The sequence below is a fragment of the Populus alba genome, chromosome 5, assembly GCF_005239225.2.
Source record: "Populus alba chromosome 5, ASM523922v2, whole genome shotgun sequence".
In the NCBI taxonomy this organism is placed as follows: Eukaryota; Viridiplantae; Streptophyta; class Magnoliopsida; order Malpighiales; family Salicaceae; genus Populus; species Populus alba.
This window is the reverse complement of record NC_133288.1, coordinates 15998018-16015904: the sequence shown is the minus strand read 5'-3', so window position 1 is coordinate 16015904 and position 17887 is coordinate 15998018. Positions and strand designations below refer to the sequence as shown.

Here is a 17887-nt window from a genome sequence, read left to right as displayed (position 1 = left end):
TTGAGCTATTATTTGCTTTTTCTGCTATTATTTAAAGTGGAAATCATATCCATTAAGTTTTTTTTTTTGAAGATAAATTTATCGGCTTTAAAATTAAAGTTATTGGTGGCCGGAAACTAGCCAACCGAGAGCTTCATATTTGCCCAAGATATTTTAAAGACTTTCTCTCCTCTCTCTTAAGACAAAGGGATTGAAATGTAAACCAAATGAAGTTTATGACCGAATAGAAAATTTAAAATGAAAGGGACCAAATTAAGACAAAAAAATAAAATTTATGTATTAAAATGTAGATTTATATGCCTTATAAATAGTAAGCATGGAAAATACTTCGGGCACATGTAAGAAAAAGAAATCTGAAGAGAATGAAAAAACCTAGAAAGAAACAAAAGAACTTTAAAGACCAAATTGCTTGAAGATAAAACGAAATTGAGAGATCCAAGAAGGAAATCAAGCGCAAGTATAAGTGCACAACGCTTGTGAATAAAAAACTGTGAAAGTATGAGGTTTGCTTTTTTTATGGTCTCAGGTTTAAGTTCTAGGTTGCTTATATGATGGCCACTGGAAGCTTACATGGTCGTTAACTTCAGGACTCGTGGGATTAGTCGAGGTGCACGCAAGCTGGCCCGGACACCCACGTTAAACTAAAAAAAAAAAAAACTGTGAAAGGATGAATAGAAACGCCACGGTAAAAGATGGTCGTGTTTAGTTTTTTTTTTTTTTGTTTTCTTAACGTCAATGTTAATGGCTGGAGATCCCGGAGGAAAAAAGGGGTAAAGGCGTGGCAGGTGGCATACTGGTCGCCGTCTTTGGCCGGCAAACCGCTGCAGCTGTTAACAGAAATGACAGAAACAGAGGGGTTACGGAACACGAACACGATGGAATTAATGATTTTGATTCATTAAATGAGAATGGAACAATCAAATGCATCTAAAACATTATTATTACAAAAACAATCAATAATATTCAAAGGACGAATCAACGCATTGGGTAATGGCTTCAAGTACTCCTGGCCAACCTCCCTTTCAATGGAGGAATTTATTTCCCTAGTGGACTGAAGACTGGCAAAATTTACAACTATATGAAAGCTATAGATCTACTCCCGAGACTGATTGATTGCCTCCATTACAGCCATGATCATCTTAGCTGGTAAAATTACATCAGCACAAGTAGCTTGTAGATCCCAGGGGCTGGGAAAGGCAAGAGAGGTGTTCAAAACGCATCCACTTATGCGTTCCTTGTCGCAGTTGTAGATGGTACAGCGTAAGAATTACCAAATTGTGGGCAAGGGACCATCTTTGCCACTCAACTAAGCACCTTACGAAGTTCATCAACCAATCGTTCTCTGCTTGATGGCTCCACCTGCATTATATATAACAAAGCATCACCTCTGGACTGGACCGCAAAAATAATACTGATGCAAAGCAAAGAATGTATGATGATTTTACCTTGCTTAGAAGGGCAGCAAGACCTTGTGGTAGAGCTTTCAAATCTGACTGAGACTCACCAATGCTTGTTAACTGGAGCAATACCTTGTGGGCCCGCAACTCCTGTAGCTTTGCTTCATAATTTCCTGAATCATCCTTCCATGCAAAGAATGCTTCATCATCCATCCAAGCATCTTCTCTCCCTCTTGCAATATCCGAATTCAAGAACCATGTTTTGATCATGTCCATTGCAGATTTATGTAACAGTTGCTCACCTGCTGCATCTATCACATCCTTGATCAGCGAACACTCAGCGATTCTCCTACATAACCTTCTGCAGAAAAACAGGCGTGATCTAGCCCAGTCCACAACTTCTCTTATAACACCCTTTGCCTCCATTCTTAGAGAAGAATCATGAAGCTCGGCGAATTTGGTGGCTACCTGAGTGTAGACCGGCAAAAGCTGCTTTTCACGAGTTTTTATCTGCTGCTGGAGAGAATCAACCGTTCCATATGGTGCACTGCTCCTGGTTTCCTGAAGTTTTGCCTTCAAATTGATCAGCTGTTGATCAAGCCTACCCATGCACTCAAGCAGATCCTTTGTCCTGAATTTGATCTCGATCATTCCTTCTGGCTCAAGGACATTACCTTTAGCTGTTCGATCTGCATACATTTCAATGTGATCTGAATTGATCTTGCTATCCAGAACAGCCCATGCCCCACCACGAAGCTCACCCATCATAGGAATGTACACAAAAACAGGTTGTTTGTATGTTCTAAGGTTCTCAACTATGGTTGCGCCTGCCTGGAGGATACCTTCAAAGAGGTCTCTCTGCCCACCAGAAAAACCTCTCCAGTTGGCTAAAATGAAAAGCGGTAGCCCTTCTCTATTGAAATCAAATATTGCTTGAGCTGTTTTGGTTGCAGAATCTGGAAACCATACTTGCCCAGCCTGAGGAACAACCCTCTCATGGGAATCAAGCTGTCCTGGGTCAGCAGGGATCACTTTCATAACTGTCTGTGTCTCAACAGCTACTATTCCAACAGGGATTCCTCCAAGCTTTGCTCGTCCAGTCACAACTGTCCTTGCCCAGCCTTCCAATGTCTCAACAAAGCTATCCTTGTCAAAAATACCACCCAGCCACTTCCCATTGCCATCAAAAATACCACAAATAGCAGCCCGTGGATCACATGAGTTTTCTGGGAAGTACTCCACAGGTCTTTCTGGAGAATCTGATGGACTTGAAATGGGAAGCGCACCACCCACACAAGGAGGAATACAGCTTAGCCACTTCAAGATAGCTGATACCCCTTCAAGATCATCTGAGACAGTTAGATGAACTACCCCGTTGGTTGCCATAATTTTTGGTCCACCAAGTTGCATGTGTGAGCTGTATACCTCGCGACCAAGAAGTTTGTTTAAAGCAGAAAAACCGGTTAAAATAATGGGCTGATCAAGCCTCTGTATGCACCGCATTCCAAGCCGAGTGAGATAAGCACCAATTCCTACAGTTCTGCCAGTCACATAAGTCAAGGTAAAGGTTTCATTGTATGCTCTAGAATAAGCACTAGCAATGGCCCCACTTCCAGATAAATTCTCTACCCCCAGGCCATCCTCCTTCCCAACAATGGCTTCTATCACCCATCTTGTTTCTCCATTCTCCAGCTTCAATTCATGTGCTATCACTGATGATCCAATCCGAGCATGATCCTCAGGACTTAAATATACATACTGAAAGCCACGATCGGGGAAAAATTCATCTGACCAACCAACTTTAAAGCAGGATTTGACTTCATCAGCAGCCCCAATACGGGCACCTGAGTTCGCTGCCAAATAAATCAATGGAATTTTCTTATTGCAGGCAAGATCAGTCACTGCAAGAAAGAATGCATCCTCTCTTTGGCCAAAAGACCCTGCTTTGAAGGTCACGTCATTTGCTACTACCAAAATTGTCCTTCCCAAAGGGAACTCAGGAGTTAGTATTTCCATGCACCAAGCTACCATGCCAAAATCATTTAGCCCAGCTGGACGCTCCAAGGAAACAAGAGGTGTACCCCAGCTACCTTTTTCATTAGCAAATACGAGCTCTGTCACCTTTATAACTTTATCCTTGGGTTTTTTCATACCTGAAAATTGGGATGCCCATATTTGTTCCAAGACTGTCTCAAAAGCCTGAGCGCAAAAGATATATGTCAGCAACATAATTTGACTTGTCTTTTTACTTTTTAGCTTAAAGAAAATAAGTAACTTCAGTTGTTTTCAAGCACACAATGCAGGACTCACCAATGGAAAATCATAGCAGTAAGTGGTGCTGCTTCTCCTTGCCAACAGACGTTTTCGATCAAGTGATCCCAAAGGTTGATAGTGTGCATTTACTGGTACAAGATGCAGAGGACCATGCACAGAGATTGAATGGTAGACCACTTTCTGCTTGCTGGTATGTTCAAGTTCCCGGTATAACTGAAAGTCATATCACCAGATAGTTATTTTTTCAGATAAAAGAAAATTATATAAATGACTGAAAAGAATTACAGGAGCAAGTTGGAGAATGAGCCATCCTCACAAGTATCTTGGGTAGGTTTGGATGAAATTTTCTAATACATGACGGTTCAGTTCAGTTTTTCCTGAAGTTCTATGAAATTTAAATTTAAGCCAGGGTCGATTAGGGTCAGCAACCAAAACCCTGGTTATCGTCCCTGGTATGGGCCAATTGAGTATTTTAGAAAAATGCCCTATCCATAATTACCCTTTAAAAATGGCTATTTGAGGTTTGAGATAAACAATAACCGAATCAAACCAACCTGAAACTAGTCAGTTTTCAGCTGGCTCGGTCAGGTCCCATTTGAATATTCCAGCTTTTGCAAATTCAGTTTCATTGTGTTTTTTTTTTGGGGGGGTCATAACTGACCCAAATGAACAAATGGTCACCCCTAATATGAAATTAACCAAGGGTTTTCTCCTTCGAAATGCATGTCCTGAAAAGAAAGGCCCTCTTCAGAACACTTGCCAAATGGTATATATACTTACATGCACAGCACAGGTGTGACCAGTCACATTTGTGACGACAATCCTCCATGCACCATTTGCCTGTCCAGATGACGCCATCCAGAGCTTCACTTCCCACTCACAAGCACCCAATCTATGCATTCTCACACCAACAGCTGCATGGATTTCCCTAGCCAATCCTTCCAAGATTGCCTCTACTGCCACTTCTTCTTGCTCAGCATCTATGTCAAGTTTCCTGGTGACAATATCTCAAACATGAGAACCCGTGCAAAAAGTTTAATAACTTATTGAAATAGAACATAAACTTAACAAGAGTTCAGACAATAATTACTTTGGGTATGGCACAAGATCATCTATTTGTTGCTCACGTAAGATACAAAGGTACATATGAGCATGGTCAGGTTTGACAGTAGCATTATGCGCATTAAGCTCCAATTCCTCCAGTGCATTCACCAAAGACCTTAAAATGCTCCTTGAAGTAAAAGAAACAGTCCATTGGGTACCAGTTGTTTCTATTCCCAGCCCTTGATATGCAGTAAACCCTTCATTCATTGTTGGCTGTCTTACAAGTGTTCTAAGGAACATTCTCCGGATTGGCCCAGGCTTGTCTACAACAGTGTACAAATGCCATTGCCGGTCACGGGATAGAGTATAATGTATATCTTCATAGCCTTTAAGCTTGTCCTGGATATAAACAGATCATGATAAAATTCAGATCAAAGGATGTGAATTGATCTCTTCTTTCTTTAATTAAAACAAAGGGTCTACAAACAAACCAATTCAAGGTAGATGGATAGCGGAGGTTCTAGGTGACGCAGCAGAGGCTCTTCTGCATAATATAGCTTTTCCACTGACCAGTGAAAGGAATGCCTCATAGGAGCTCGCCCTTCATCTCTCTGTATGATGCAACTAATAACACGAACACCTGCACTGTGTAAACTGGAGCTCACCTCTTGCTCCTTAAGTATTTTGGCTAATTTTTTTATTCTCTCCTGAGCCTGGTCTTCATCACCACTGCAAAGAGTCAGGGAGCAGTGCCAATAAGGAGCTAGGATAAACAAAGTATCTACTCCCTAGGATAATAACTAGAAGAAAATTGTTCCTCGCACATGTGTGTGTGTTCTTTTAGTTTTCCTTTCATGTATTGTAGTAACTTAGTAACTGCTTTGTTCACAAAATAGGACTTGCAAGCATTGATGCTATACATGAATTTAAATCAAACCTGCCAGGATTTAATAAGTTTTTGAATGTTTTTCGAAGTGGAACTAGCATTTAGATCCTACATGGAATGTGTACTATTAAAGGATGTATAACAAACTGCTACCAATGCAGTATGCATCACATTATGAAAAACTGTAGCAGGGAAAAATCAAAACAACCAGTATACCTATCCTGGAGTAGACTCATCGGATTGTTGATGCCCACCAAAGCAATGTGCATCATATTACCAAAGCCAGTTGGTTCTACAGATCCATTTAAAACTACTTCATGAGGATCATGGGCTGTCTCCAGTAATGCGGCACTAATGATAGCTGGCAAAAATTGAAGAGATTTAATAATAACCATAGCTCCCCATTTTTGCTCACGGTGCTTTTCTACTAGTGGTTTATCTGGCATTTGATCTTCAAAGCCATTCTTTCTCTCAATGTGTTCTTCCAAGAACTCCCATGAAGCAATAAGACCAGATCTGTGCCACTGCATCCTGACACTCCCCTTCACAAGATAGGGCTGATGGCAGGTAAAAGAATGTTAATTTCAGAAATGGTCACTCAGAAGTATAACAAGCAGAAAGTTGTAGAAGTTTGTAATATGGCACCTGGTATAGTCTACGGACATAAGTTTCCACCACTCGCCTTTGAAGGGTGTGGTCACTATGATCAAACAAACCCACAAGGGCATCCTCAACGGCTAAAGGAGCACTAACAAGATCCTCCATTCGTTCATTAATGGCACTTTTCCTCTTGGGAGTATCCATATTTTCACCATCCTCTGTAAACATCTCCAATTCAGAAAGGCTTCTTGCAATGGTAGAACGAAGTTCACTCAGTTTGGTATGTTCTAGCAGTTGACTAGCCTTTAGCGCAAGCTGCATATACAAAATGTATTAAATATTGATAATGTTCTTACTATGAGAACTGAAAATAGCAAATGACTATTAGTAAATGACACAAGGAGGAAATAACTCAAAAAAAAAAATCCTCTTCTTGCAGAAAAGTTAGGACTGATTTTCAAAAATTAAACTGATAACAAATAAAAACAAGAGAGATTTTATATATATATACCTCAGAATAATTTGTATGGTTGAGTTGAGAGAAGCGGATTAGTTTGTCCCTATATGCAGCAGGACTGGGATAAACAAGTTGTTCCATGAGGCGTAGTATTAGCTTATTTTTACTTCTGACACCCTGCAAGCCCATTTAGGAAGATTCAGTTGAAGTTATTTTCATAGAAAAAAAGAGACGAGAGGCAATCCATCTGAGTGCATCATAAATGTGATACCTGATGAGAAAGTACAATGTCCACAACCTTCAGTAAATCTTTCTTATATTGAAGTCGAAGACGTTCAATCACATCAGCCTGAAGAAAGATACAAATAGAAAAAACAATAAATGACCTAAAAGATAATAATAAATTAAAGAAAATTTATTGTGGAGTCACCCACCATGTTCCAGATAATTTTTGCTTGCGTGCAAAAAAATTACTAAAATGTAACCTAAGGTAAGGGAGTGGGGACCAAGCCTTGAGTCCACTTAAAGTTCAGTGACATAAATCCAACTGTTGTGCCTTATGAATTTAAACCAGGTTTATGCAGACAACAAAAGAATTAGCAGGCAAGAACAACAAGATATGTTCATACAGTTATTAACAAGAACATAGACATTGATGACTTTAAAAGGATAATGGGAAGAAAAACAAAGAGAATGGAAGAACAGAACAATACAGAAAAAACAAAGTAAAATAAGACTGACTCAAATGATTAAAGAAAAGAGGAAAGACATGACTTAGAGCTTGGAACCAAACAAATTAAAGATCAATCTTGTACTCTAATTGAAGCCATGATGCGTATTCAGGAATCACGATGCTATATATAACATTGATATTACCAATCCCAAGTAATCAGAACAAGATTCTCAACTTATAAGAACCAGTTCCATAGAAAGACTCGTGTTTCATTTGACCTCACTAACCTGGATGTTATCACTGAATAACTCTTCAACAGATAAATACTCTTCAAAAAGTGACTGAACAATAACACGGGCATGACTCTCTCTTCCACCTTCATAAGACTTCACAAGACTCATCAAAGGTTCAACGAGCCTTTCATGAGCTCCCTTTTCTTTTTCTGGACAAGAGGATAAATGGACCTGCAGAAATATGTATGCGTTCCAAGTATATTGAGCACATCAAAGGAGGAGCAAAAAGGGTTTCAAAACAAGGAGCCTAGAAAAGGAAATCACCTCAAGCACGCCCTTCAATGATTTAGCAGGGAAATCAATGTTCAAGGAGCTTGAAATTCCCTCAAACTCTCTGAATTTTGCTTCCAACTGAAAAAATTAAACCAACACAAAATCAGATACTAGTGCAAGTCTAGACAAAATGATGAGCATGATATCAGAGATCAAAGCCACATGATAAATATTCACCGCAGTTCTAAGATCTTTGGGAAGGCGGGTTGCGAGAACAGCCAAGCACTCTTGCCATTGGAGGAAAGGGAGTTCCGGACTATCAAGACAAACAAGCAAGTTTTGCACCACCTATCATTGTTGTTGTTGAAACATGAACTCGTAAGTAATAGGATTTAATGTAAACATGTTTGCAAACATATGGCATTACAAGTTTATGAATTGATAGCGTAAATGCAACACAAATAAAGATGAGAGAGACTGATGATTCACAATTAGGTTTAAACTCCAAATTGAAATTGCTATATAGTAAAAAAGAATACTTACATCATCAATATTATGATCATAACCAGCAAGAATCATCCGGGCTGCATTAAGACTTGCAGCACATCTCTGATGAACTTTTCCAGAAATTGCAGTTGGAGGGCCCAGAACTGGAAAGCTCCCATGAAAAGGCTCAGCTTTTCGTACAGCTGATGGATCATCAAGATCAAGCCTTGCTATAAGCTCACCAGCCTACAAGAAAACGCTTTTCTTAACCTTGTAATAAACTAGGCAAATATATTTCCAAAGGGGAACATTATTTACCTGCATTGCTTGACCTTCAGACATTTTGAACTGAATAACTCCAGAAGCAGGTGAAAGAAGAGGCATGCACATCTTCATAACTTCAACCTCAGCATATGGCATGTCTGCATCAACATGACTACCATCCGAAACCAAATACCTCAGCAACTTGCATGGTGTCTCTGCCACTAACTTTGATGGATCATGATCATTCTGTAACAAGCAAGTCCTTCCGTCAATGAGGAGGCGAGTTCCAGCTGCTTCTTCCTCTGCATATATCACATGACTGTTCCCATCCAGCTGTATCAAAATACAAGCAATTGGTGCCATTGAAAAGTTAAAAACATATTAACAAAAAAAATTGTCCATAGAGAGTATTGATAACACAAGCAACTGTGCAATATCCACAAGACCATAATTAACGAAATGTTATGGGTGAAAATGAATGCTTGCCTGCATCAATAGACCTCCATCACGTAAAGTATGTATTTCTACTTCAATCTGTGATTCGTTCATCCTCAATCTATAGCTACCAGGCCCCTCTCTAACCATGTCAATCTAGTTTTTCAAAATGTGAATGATGCATGTTATAAGAGCTCATGAGACAAAAATCTTCAAAAATTCTTAACAGGAAAAAAAAAAATAGTTATTTCATTTGAGTAGTATAAAATGTATAACAATATAACAATAAGATGTACCGTGTATTTGCTTCCTTCAATGTTCAATGAAACTTGAGAGTTAACAAGAGATATGTGCTGTAAACATGATCGGCATATGTTGTAAACAGGATCAGCATATGTTAATATTAATAAACACAAAGTGAGTACCAATATAGTTATTCTTGATCAATTTACCTTGGGGGGAATTTGCCCCTTTTCCAGATAACCAATATAATCAGAAACCAGAGCTGCGCTGCTAGCACATGCTTTCTGAAGCAAACAAAATTTGAAACATAAATGCAAGATACAAATATAGCGAAAGCAAGATTTTATGATTCCAGTTTTCATATCAATGGGCTACTACTTACATATAAAGACCCTCCAACAACAGAGAGATACCATGGGAGCCTCTCTGCTCTAACACGCATCGCAATTCTACTGTCCAACCAACCTGTGTGGATTTTATTGTCTCTGTAATCTGAAGCCTGTATAGCATTTCAATCTATGTCAGTTTGTTTTTCTGAAGCAACTTTCTTATCAAATTCTGTGAAGAAAGGGACGGTGAGCAGAAATGGATGAAGAGCAGGTGAGGAGTTTACATGTAAAAGATTAATTGTGTAATCAACATTTGTACGGATTTCTCCACGAATTTGAATTTCTTTAAGTCCAAGGACCATATTTGCTATAGCCAAAGCTCTAGATTCCCCAAATGCAAAAACATGTCCTGAGGAAAAGTTTGGCAAACACTCAATGAACTGCACAACACAGAATGTGGACTAAATTGACGGAAAACAGTCACTGTTGAGGATTATAATCAATCACTGTTATAACAAGATATACAAATCAAGGTAAAGATTACCAATATCTACAACTTCTCCAGAAATTTTACAATCATACATTTCAACTCAAAAATGTTTTCCAGAGAATTTCCATTAGCAACTCTGTGCAGTTGAAAAGAAATTTAAACTGCTTTCTTTCAGTTTTCAACATGTAAGCTCAAAGAGACCTAAAAATCATCTTGGCTAAGTTGGAGTATAAGACATCAGACCTCCTGCAACAGCCAGTTAATTTCATTTGATCGTATAGAAAATAAACAATTAAACTTGTATAAGACAATTTATTGCAGCTACTCATCAACTTGCATCTACTTTATTTAATTTTTTCAGTTGACAGCTGATGCTTACCAAATTGAGAATCTGAGAATTCATGAATGCCTCCTCCAGACTGCAGATGATAATTCAGATCACTAAAGTTAGGAAAACCAAGGTCCTGTCAACAGAATTATTTTGAGAAAAATCAAAAGACAATGACAATAAAAATTACCTTAACAGAGAAGTAAGCCCACACATTTGGCTTGCTTTTAAAACTTAGTTCCTGTTACAAGGCCATGTAAGTCAATATGGGTGTATAACAAATTGTTGATCTTCAAGTATGACTGGTCAGGACCCCATGATGCTCACCTGTACTTTTCCGCTTGTTGGCTTAAAACCATCATCCGGATCCTCACTCGTCACACGCACAGCTACACAATGACCTTTTGGCCTTATGGACTCCGCCTTGTCAAAATCAAAAGGGGTGGCAACCAATGAAGTTTTCCTCCATGCATCATAACCTCCACCATATTCCATTCCATAAAATCGCCTTATCTCTAATTAAATGAGAAGTATAAATAACAATACCAAAAAACATATATTCAATGGCCAAGGAAAAAGGCCTCGGTGAAATTGTGGATCCATTAGTGTCATACCCGAAATTTGCCAGAGAGGAATACCCATCCCCACTGCAACCTGGGCTGCAGGTAGATTTATTTCAGCAATCCACTCAGTGACAGGGTGCTCCACCTACATCGAAATTAGTCTAAAGGTCTTTAGAAAATCCAACATTTGAAGTGTGAAACTAGAAGGCCATTTCACTCGTAAGATGAGACTTATATCAGAACTTAACGGAAATGAGGAAAGAAGTTGCTACCCAATATGCTTATAAGTTTATTATCATCATGAAAGCAAGTCCTTTCAAGAAGATCATTGTAATCCTAAAATAACTTAACCAGAGAGAGGAAAAAAATCCTGCTAGTCTAATATGCTTCCATATACTCTTCAAATGTATTCTTGGATTAAAACATCTTAATGCAACAGAAAGAACCAACAAAAAGGTAAAATGACTACATAAAATGACAGTTAATGAGGACAACACCAGGCTAAACTTACATCTTAAAAAGTCAGCATACCTGTAACCGAGGGTTGAGCTCTAAGAAGTAATATTCGCCAGTGTCCATGCTATACAAATACTCAACAGTGGCTGCTCCCACATAATTCACACATTTCGCTAACCTCCGCGCAGCCTGTTCTAGTTTTTTTACTGTATCCGGTGGTGCAACAGTAATTGGGCCCTCCTCAATTATCTATTTAACAAACATGAGCATGCAAGAATGTCAGATCTTACAAGGACATGCTCCTTGGACACAATGCTAAGGCTGATACATTGTATATTATGATGAAGAAGACAAAAATAAGAAACCAAATAGACTGTTATTAAACCAAATTTAAGCTTAGCTCTAAGAAAGGAACTTACTTTCTGGTGCCGCCTCTGAATGCTGCAATCACGGCTATGCAAAGCTGCTACATTTCCATATTGATCACAAAGTAACTGGACTTCTAAATGTCGACTCTAAGAAACAATTCAAAGTTGTTCACCAGAATAAGATCCCTTTAATAACAGTATGAAAGGACTTTGTTCAAATTAGAAGGAAGTAGATAATCTGACCTGAGAAGCAACCTTCATTATAAATATCGGGGAACCTGGGACTTCACCCTGAACTTGCTTGAATAACGCTCTGACTTCATCATCATTATGAACCTAGAAAATATATGAGCTAGTTCAGTAGGCGATATAAATAATGCATGTCAGTGTCCATTCCAAGAGACCTAGAGGTAATATGATCAGCCTTGCTTTCTAACCATAGAGGAGTATGAATGGCGCACGGAAAGTTAGAATGCAATATTCCACAAGTAAATGGTTGTCCGAAATCACAATACAGCCATGCGTGAAGCATACCTTTCTTATGCCTTTACCACCACCACCCCATGATGCCTTTATCATCGCAGGGTAACCGACAACTTGACAGCTAGCAATTGCTTCCTCAGTTGTATATACACATGCCTCCCTATATATCTCATCTGGGATGATAACCAAGCAACTTTCTGAAGAAATTTTCACCTGCAAGACAGAATTGAAGTATCTTAGATGTGGAATGACCCTGAAAAAAAAACACAGCATGTCTTGCGAGAGATAATTACATGAGAACCACTCCATGGTAGGGTAGGAACATCTGCTGCTTGGGCAATCAAAGATGAGCCAATCTTATCTCCCAGTGCTGCCATTGATGTAGATGGGGGGCCAAGAAATACAATCCCCTTTGCATCCAGAGCATCTGGAAGCTCAGGGTTCTCAGAAGCATGACCCCAACCAGGCCAAACCGCATCAACATGTGTTATCTCTGCCATCTGGCAAGCACAAATTACAATTTGGGAAAAAGAACCACAAGGGAATGAGAACTCATATTTCTTTATTAAAACCAACAAGAATTTGATAGAACAAACCATAGCTAAGTGCGAATAACAGCACACGCCATAGTTGCCAATTAATCTTCTTGATGTTCTGAGATACTTCAAGAAGAGGGACTTCAAGAGATTCTATTTCACATGCCTCATTACTCACCCTTACTGTACAATTCATTTACTAACCAACCTCACCTTTTTTATCCAATTAAAATCAGACTTTGGTAATTTCAGACTTCTTGTGAACAAAACTATTTCTGCTAAAAAGCGCCAATTCAGTTTTCTTTATGTGCTTTGTTGTACTTTTAACTAAAACAACAATATAACTTGAATGCACAAAAATGGATTGAGTTCAGGGTACACACCTCTACAATGAGCTGTACATTGGCATAGTTATTATTGTTTGTCCCACCAGGAACTTCCACAAACTGATCAGCTATTCGAATATGTTCTGCATTGATTCTCATGTCTTCTGGAGTAGCCATAGCCACCAACAGAAGAGCTTTATCAGTACCAAATGTTTCATAAGCCCATGTCCTAATGCTACGTATAAACTTGACAGCTGCCATTCCATTGTTTGCAATTAAAATACTATGGATTGGCTTCTTCCCTCCAAGGGCATGGCAGAATTGATCCACTAGGGACATTGTAGCGGGGCTCCTTATTGAAGCTACCCCATTTATGTACCCATTTCCACGCCCCACACCCAAGGTTATAGGCGGTCTCCTTAGTGATTCTGACATGCTGCATAGAAGAAATGACGTTACCGGTAGCTCGTGGAATTGATTGATAGTCCGATCACAGAAAGTTGCTCTTATTCACTTCATTTTAATTCTTGAACAAGCTTTAAATTTTAATTGAGCTAAAACTTTCTTGATAGTATAATCTCTTCAAACATTAATTCACTCTAGGCTCTCTTCAAATTGAATGAGCAACAGTTGACAAATCAGAAGAGAAAAAAAAATAGTGAATTTGAAAATAAATATGAACACATGAACTAAACAGCCCAATTATAGTAAGACTATGCTTCGAATCCATTCTGTGTCGGCATGAACACCTGTTCATGTCTAAGCAAGTAAAACTGAGCCTAGTTCTCATCATGTTCGAATTCTAGTTATAAGCAACCAAACACAGCCTAATAGTACATAGCATCACATTCACGGATACAAGATCTTAGAAGCAATGATGACAAACAAAAGATGCTTAACAAAAAAAACCTCATTAAACCCACAAAAAGTAGATAATTAGAGCCCCTAAATTCACTTATCAAACAAAACCACCCATTAAACCCCACTAAGTTGACATTTCTTGTAAACCAAAATAGAACGAGATCATGATATGATTGTATTTCAAGTAAACCTCACCAAGTAGACATTTCAAGCCAAAAACAAGTAACCCAAGTAAGCAAAAACGGAAACAAACCTGGGATGAAATGAAACTCAATAATCAAGCTTTAAATGAGAGAACGAAAGCAGAGAGAGAATGGGGGGGAGTGAGAGAGAGACACGACAGAGGAATGTGATTTTGTGCTACTATTCCCGGCACATGTAATGTCATCTTATATTAAGTTATGCGACATCAGACAAATCTTGGAAATAAATCAAAAGAAAATACAACGTTTGTGTTTGTGTTTTGATAAGAAAAAATATACATAAATAGCATGAGTTTATTAATTGATTAACAGGGGAAGGGGAAACTTGCAGGAGGGTAGGTGTGAGTTGGAGAGGTAGGCCTTCATAAGTTCCAACGGCTTTTTTTAATGCTACTGGGCACGCGGCACCTGCCCTTCCCCTCACTATACCATATCCCTTCTCTTCTATTTATGTTAGTTACATCTACCACCCCCTCCTCCTCCTCCTCCTCCTCCTTTTCAATGATCATTGAGTTTCTTAATATCTTTCTGATCCATTCTTACAACGTCATTAATATCTAAAATATTCACCAATCTTGCCTCTCAATCTTTACTTGAATCCGATTATTATATACATAGTAAAGGGTTTTGTTTTTTTCTGTTTTTAACAACACTCGTTTAATACAAGAGAAAGAAAGTAGGGTATTTTTTTTGTTTACTTCTCTCACTCCCTTTCAATCTCTAGCATCGGTTAACCTAAAAGAAAAGAGAGAAAAAACTAAACACGTCCTCTTCGGATGGGATGAGAATTTCTTTTCTGATGGGTTGCCATCTTTATTACGCAAAGTGGATGGCAGTAATACATAGAATAAAATTTATTTAAAAATACATTAAAATAATATTATTTTTTTTATATTTAAAAAATTATTTTTAAAATCGTACCATCAAAACTATCAAAAACAAAAACTCATTAAACATGGATTACACTGCAACCCCAAATAGCCCCTTCGCTACGCACCCATGCTCGTGCGTGGAGGTCTAGCCTTCCAAGCCTTTTTTTTTAAAAAAAATAAAAATGTTCTCTTATGTTTAAGACCATAACTAATCTGAGAGTATAATTTTTGTTGGTAGAATGAAGAGAGAGTCGTTGATGGAGATAGCAAGGTGTGTAGGTGAAGGGTTTGATTGGTGTCATGTTGAATATTAATTTTGCTTGGGGAGGCGGTTCGGTTATGGTTGGCTGTTAGGTCTCTCCATGCTATCCTTACCTTTCTTTCTTTCTTCTTCTTCTTTTTTTTTCTTTTTTTACCAGTTTAGATTTTTTTTTTATGGGAATTTTTTGCAAGAAGCGCATTCCCACCTGTTTCATGTTTACTAAAATAGCTACATGGTTATGTGCTTTGAGTTCAGAGGAGTTGAGCTGATAGACGGACAGCTTCACCTTCAATCGTCAGTTTTGTCTTATCACACCACCTACTTATTTTGGTAATGTTTTTCTTGGATTATTTATCTTTTATTTTAATATAAAGTACCCTGCCAAGTCAATTATGAAGAAGAAATCTAATAGAGTTCTATGTTGTTCATCTCCTCACGCGTTATAGTAATGTTTTGCCGTGGGTTAAGTATTTTTATTTTTTTATAAAAAAATTATATATGTAGATTATTTTAATGTATTTTTATAGTTCCAAAAATTTATGTACATATGTAATTAAATAAACTAAGAATTATGTTAGCTAATAAATAAATAAAAATCAATTAATAACACTTAAAAACAAAACTTAAAAAAACCGAGAGACAGATATAAATCGATGTATTTAATCTCAAAGATAAAATATTTATTTTATCATTTTTGTAAATTAATCAAACTATAATAGAAATAGACAAACATATTACATGCTTGAATAAAATAAAAAGAAAAAAAAACAAATAACATGTAAAAACTATAAATATTAGAAATATCATCTGAAAATAAATATTTGTTATTTAAAAAAATATATTTTATTTATACAAAACATAAAAACAAAAACCAAAGACAAATCTTAAAAATCTCTCCAAAAATTAATGGTATAACCAAAAAATCATCATTATTTAAAAGAGGCTTTCTAAACAAAATAAAAAAGAGAAGGGGTATTAATGTCAATATAATTAAGTTTTTTTTAAAAAAAAAAAGCAGCAATTGAAAAACAAATTAGGGGAAAAACAGGGTCAAACACTACTAGGCCTGACAAGTCAGGCTAGCTTGCTTGGCCTATTTTTCAACCCGTTTTTAACCTAAAACACCTTATATAACCATGACAAAACCTATTCATGCTTCAAAAAACCGAACTCAACCCGAAATCAAAATTCATCCCGAGCTCAAATCTATTTTTTTTTCATGAACTTTTAAGGTACAAAAATACCTAATATGAACCCCTCTCATTAAATGAAACAATTTGACACCAATATTCTCTATTTTGATGGCCTAAATCGATGCCAACAACAAGTTTCTCTCTACCACCAAAATCTAGCGACCTCTCATTCTCTCCTTTCTCAACCAGGGACCAAAAATAACAAAAATAAACCTTTTGTATCAAAATAAAATTTTAACAATTTTGAGGGGACCAAAATTGTATCATTCGCGCGTGATTGTTTAAGTTTGAAGGACCAAAGTGTATTTTTTTTAAAACTTGTGATACGCTACCATGTTGTTGTGTTTTTCATTTTGATCCCCTCCCTTTTTAATCTCACCCTTTCACAAGAATTTGAAATCAATTGCTCTTTAAAAAGGACTATTGCAAGTTGGCTTGAAATTTTCTAAATGTAGAAAAAGATGTTAAGATGATGCAAGAGTTCTTGAAAAAAGCATAAAAAAATTAAGACTCGGTCATTAACTTGATTATATTTAATAAACTCAGCCTAATTTAAATACATTATGAATAAAATAATGCAATGATAATAAATAAAGTGACAACAAATTTGAACAACGTAAAAAGCATAAAAAATTATCTCAAAGCCTATCGGGTTAGCATGCCAAATCTATGATTTGATTATTTACTAGGATAACCATGTCAAAAAGCATATTAAATTAAAAACTATGAAGTTCAATTATTAAACAATCCAATGTTGAAAGATAAACTAAAAAAAATAATTAAAAAAAAGCAACAAAAACAACATTTGAGTCAACTTAAGTTAGGCCGACTACATTTCAACCATATATAAGATTGGATAACCTCATAAAAAAAATTAAAAAAACAAAGAAAGACAAATTCCTAATAATCAAATATTGAAGGACTAAATTGAAAAAAAAATCAATTTAAAGAAAAAAAAAAAAAAAAACCGTAGGTTTTTATTAGGTTTTTTAAACAGAGATAAAATTTTGGGTATAGTTTCTATTATAGGAAAATTCTTTTCAAATTTTATTTAAAATTGTAAAATTTTAACTTCTAAAACTTCAGATTAAAAAAACTATGATTTAATGAACCTTTTCAGGCTCAAAATCACATTTTTTTTAAAAAAATAGACAATAGCTAAAACGTCTAATAAATGTTACAATTTTGAACCACGGCGTTTGATTTCATGTTCAAACACTGTAGGCCTTACCTAGATAGCCAACATGCATAAGCTCAGAAAAACATCCCTCTTATGTTGACTTGGTTTATTTCCCATCTTAGTTGTGTAAAATTCCTTTACTTTCAAGACTTAAGTCATGCTGAACTTTGCT

The 17887-nt window shown here is 37.0% G+C and overlaps 1 protein-coding gene and 1 long non-coding RNA gene across 3 annotated transcripts; one reads left to right on the top strand and one right to left on the bottom strand.

Annotated features, from left to right (window-relative positions):
- Positions 1 to 876: 876 nt before the first annotated feature.
- Positions 877 to 14924, bottom strand: LOC118029322 (acetyl-CoA carboxylase 1). Of its 2 annotated transcripts, none has more exons than XM_035033192.2 (31): positions 14538 to 14924; positions 13202 to 13580; positions 12576 to 12782; positions 12334 to 12495; positions 12043 to 12135; positions 11851 to 11946; positions 11507 to 11680; positions 11027 to 11120; positions 10740 to 10927; positions 10603 to 10653; positions 10464 to 10503; positions 9879 to 10003; positions 9648 to 9764; positions 9475 to 9549; positions 9319 to 9375; positions 9074 to 9178; positions 8642 to 8920; positions 8381 to 8569; positions 8075 to 8185; positions 7889 to 7975; positions 7619 to 7795; positions 6930 to 7007; positions 6713 to 6835; positions 6247 to 6516; positions 5818 to 6158; positions 5207 to 5444; positions 4762 to 5114; positions 4452 to 4665; positions 3708 to 3884; positions 1446 to 3596; positions 877 to 1359 (listed from the first exon to the last, which is right to left on the bottom strand). In XM_035033192.2, the coding sequence occupies exons 2-31, from the start codon at positions 13577 to 13579 to the stop codon at positions 1303 to 1305; spliced, it is 6807 nt and encodes a 2268-aa protein (XP_034889083.1). In that variant the 5' UTR covers position 13580; positions 14538 to 14924; the 3' UTR covers positions 877 to 1302. The 2 variants fall into 2 exon arrangements, with proteins under 2 accessions (XP_034889083.1, XP_034889081.1); XM_035033190.2 differs by having other exon boundaries at positions 14259 to 14923.
- On the top strand, positions 2819 to 5669 carry LOC140955645 (uncharacterized). Its single transcript, XR_012169965.1, has 2 exons — positions 2819 to 2958; positions 3286 to 5669. It is a non-coding gene; the product is annotated as an uncharacterized lncRNA (long non-coding RNA).
- Positions 14925 to 17887: the final 2963 nt, after the last annotated feature.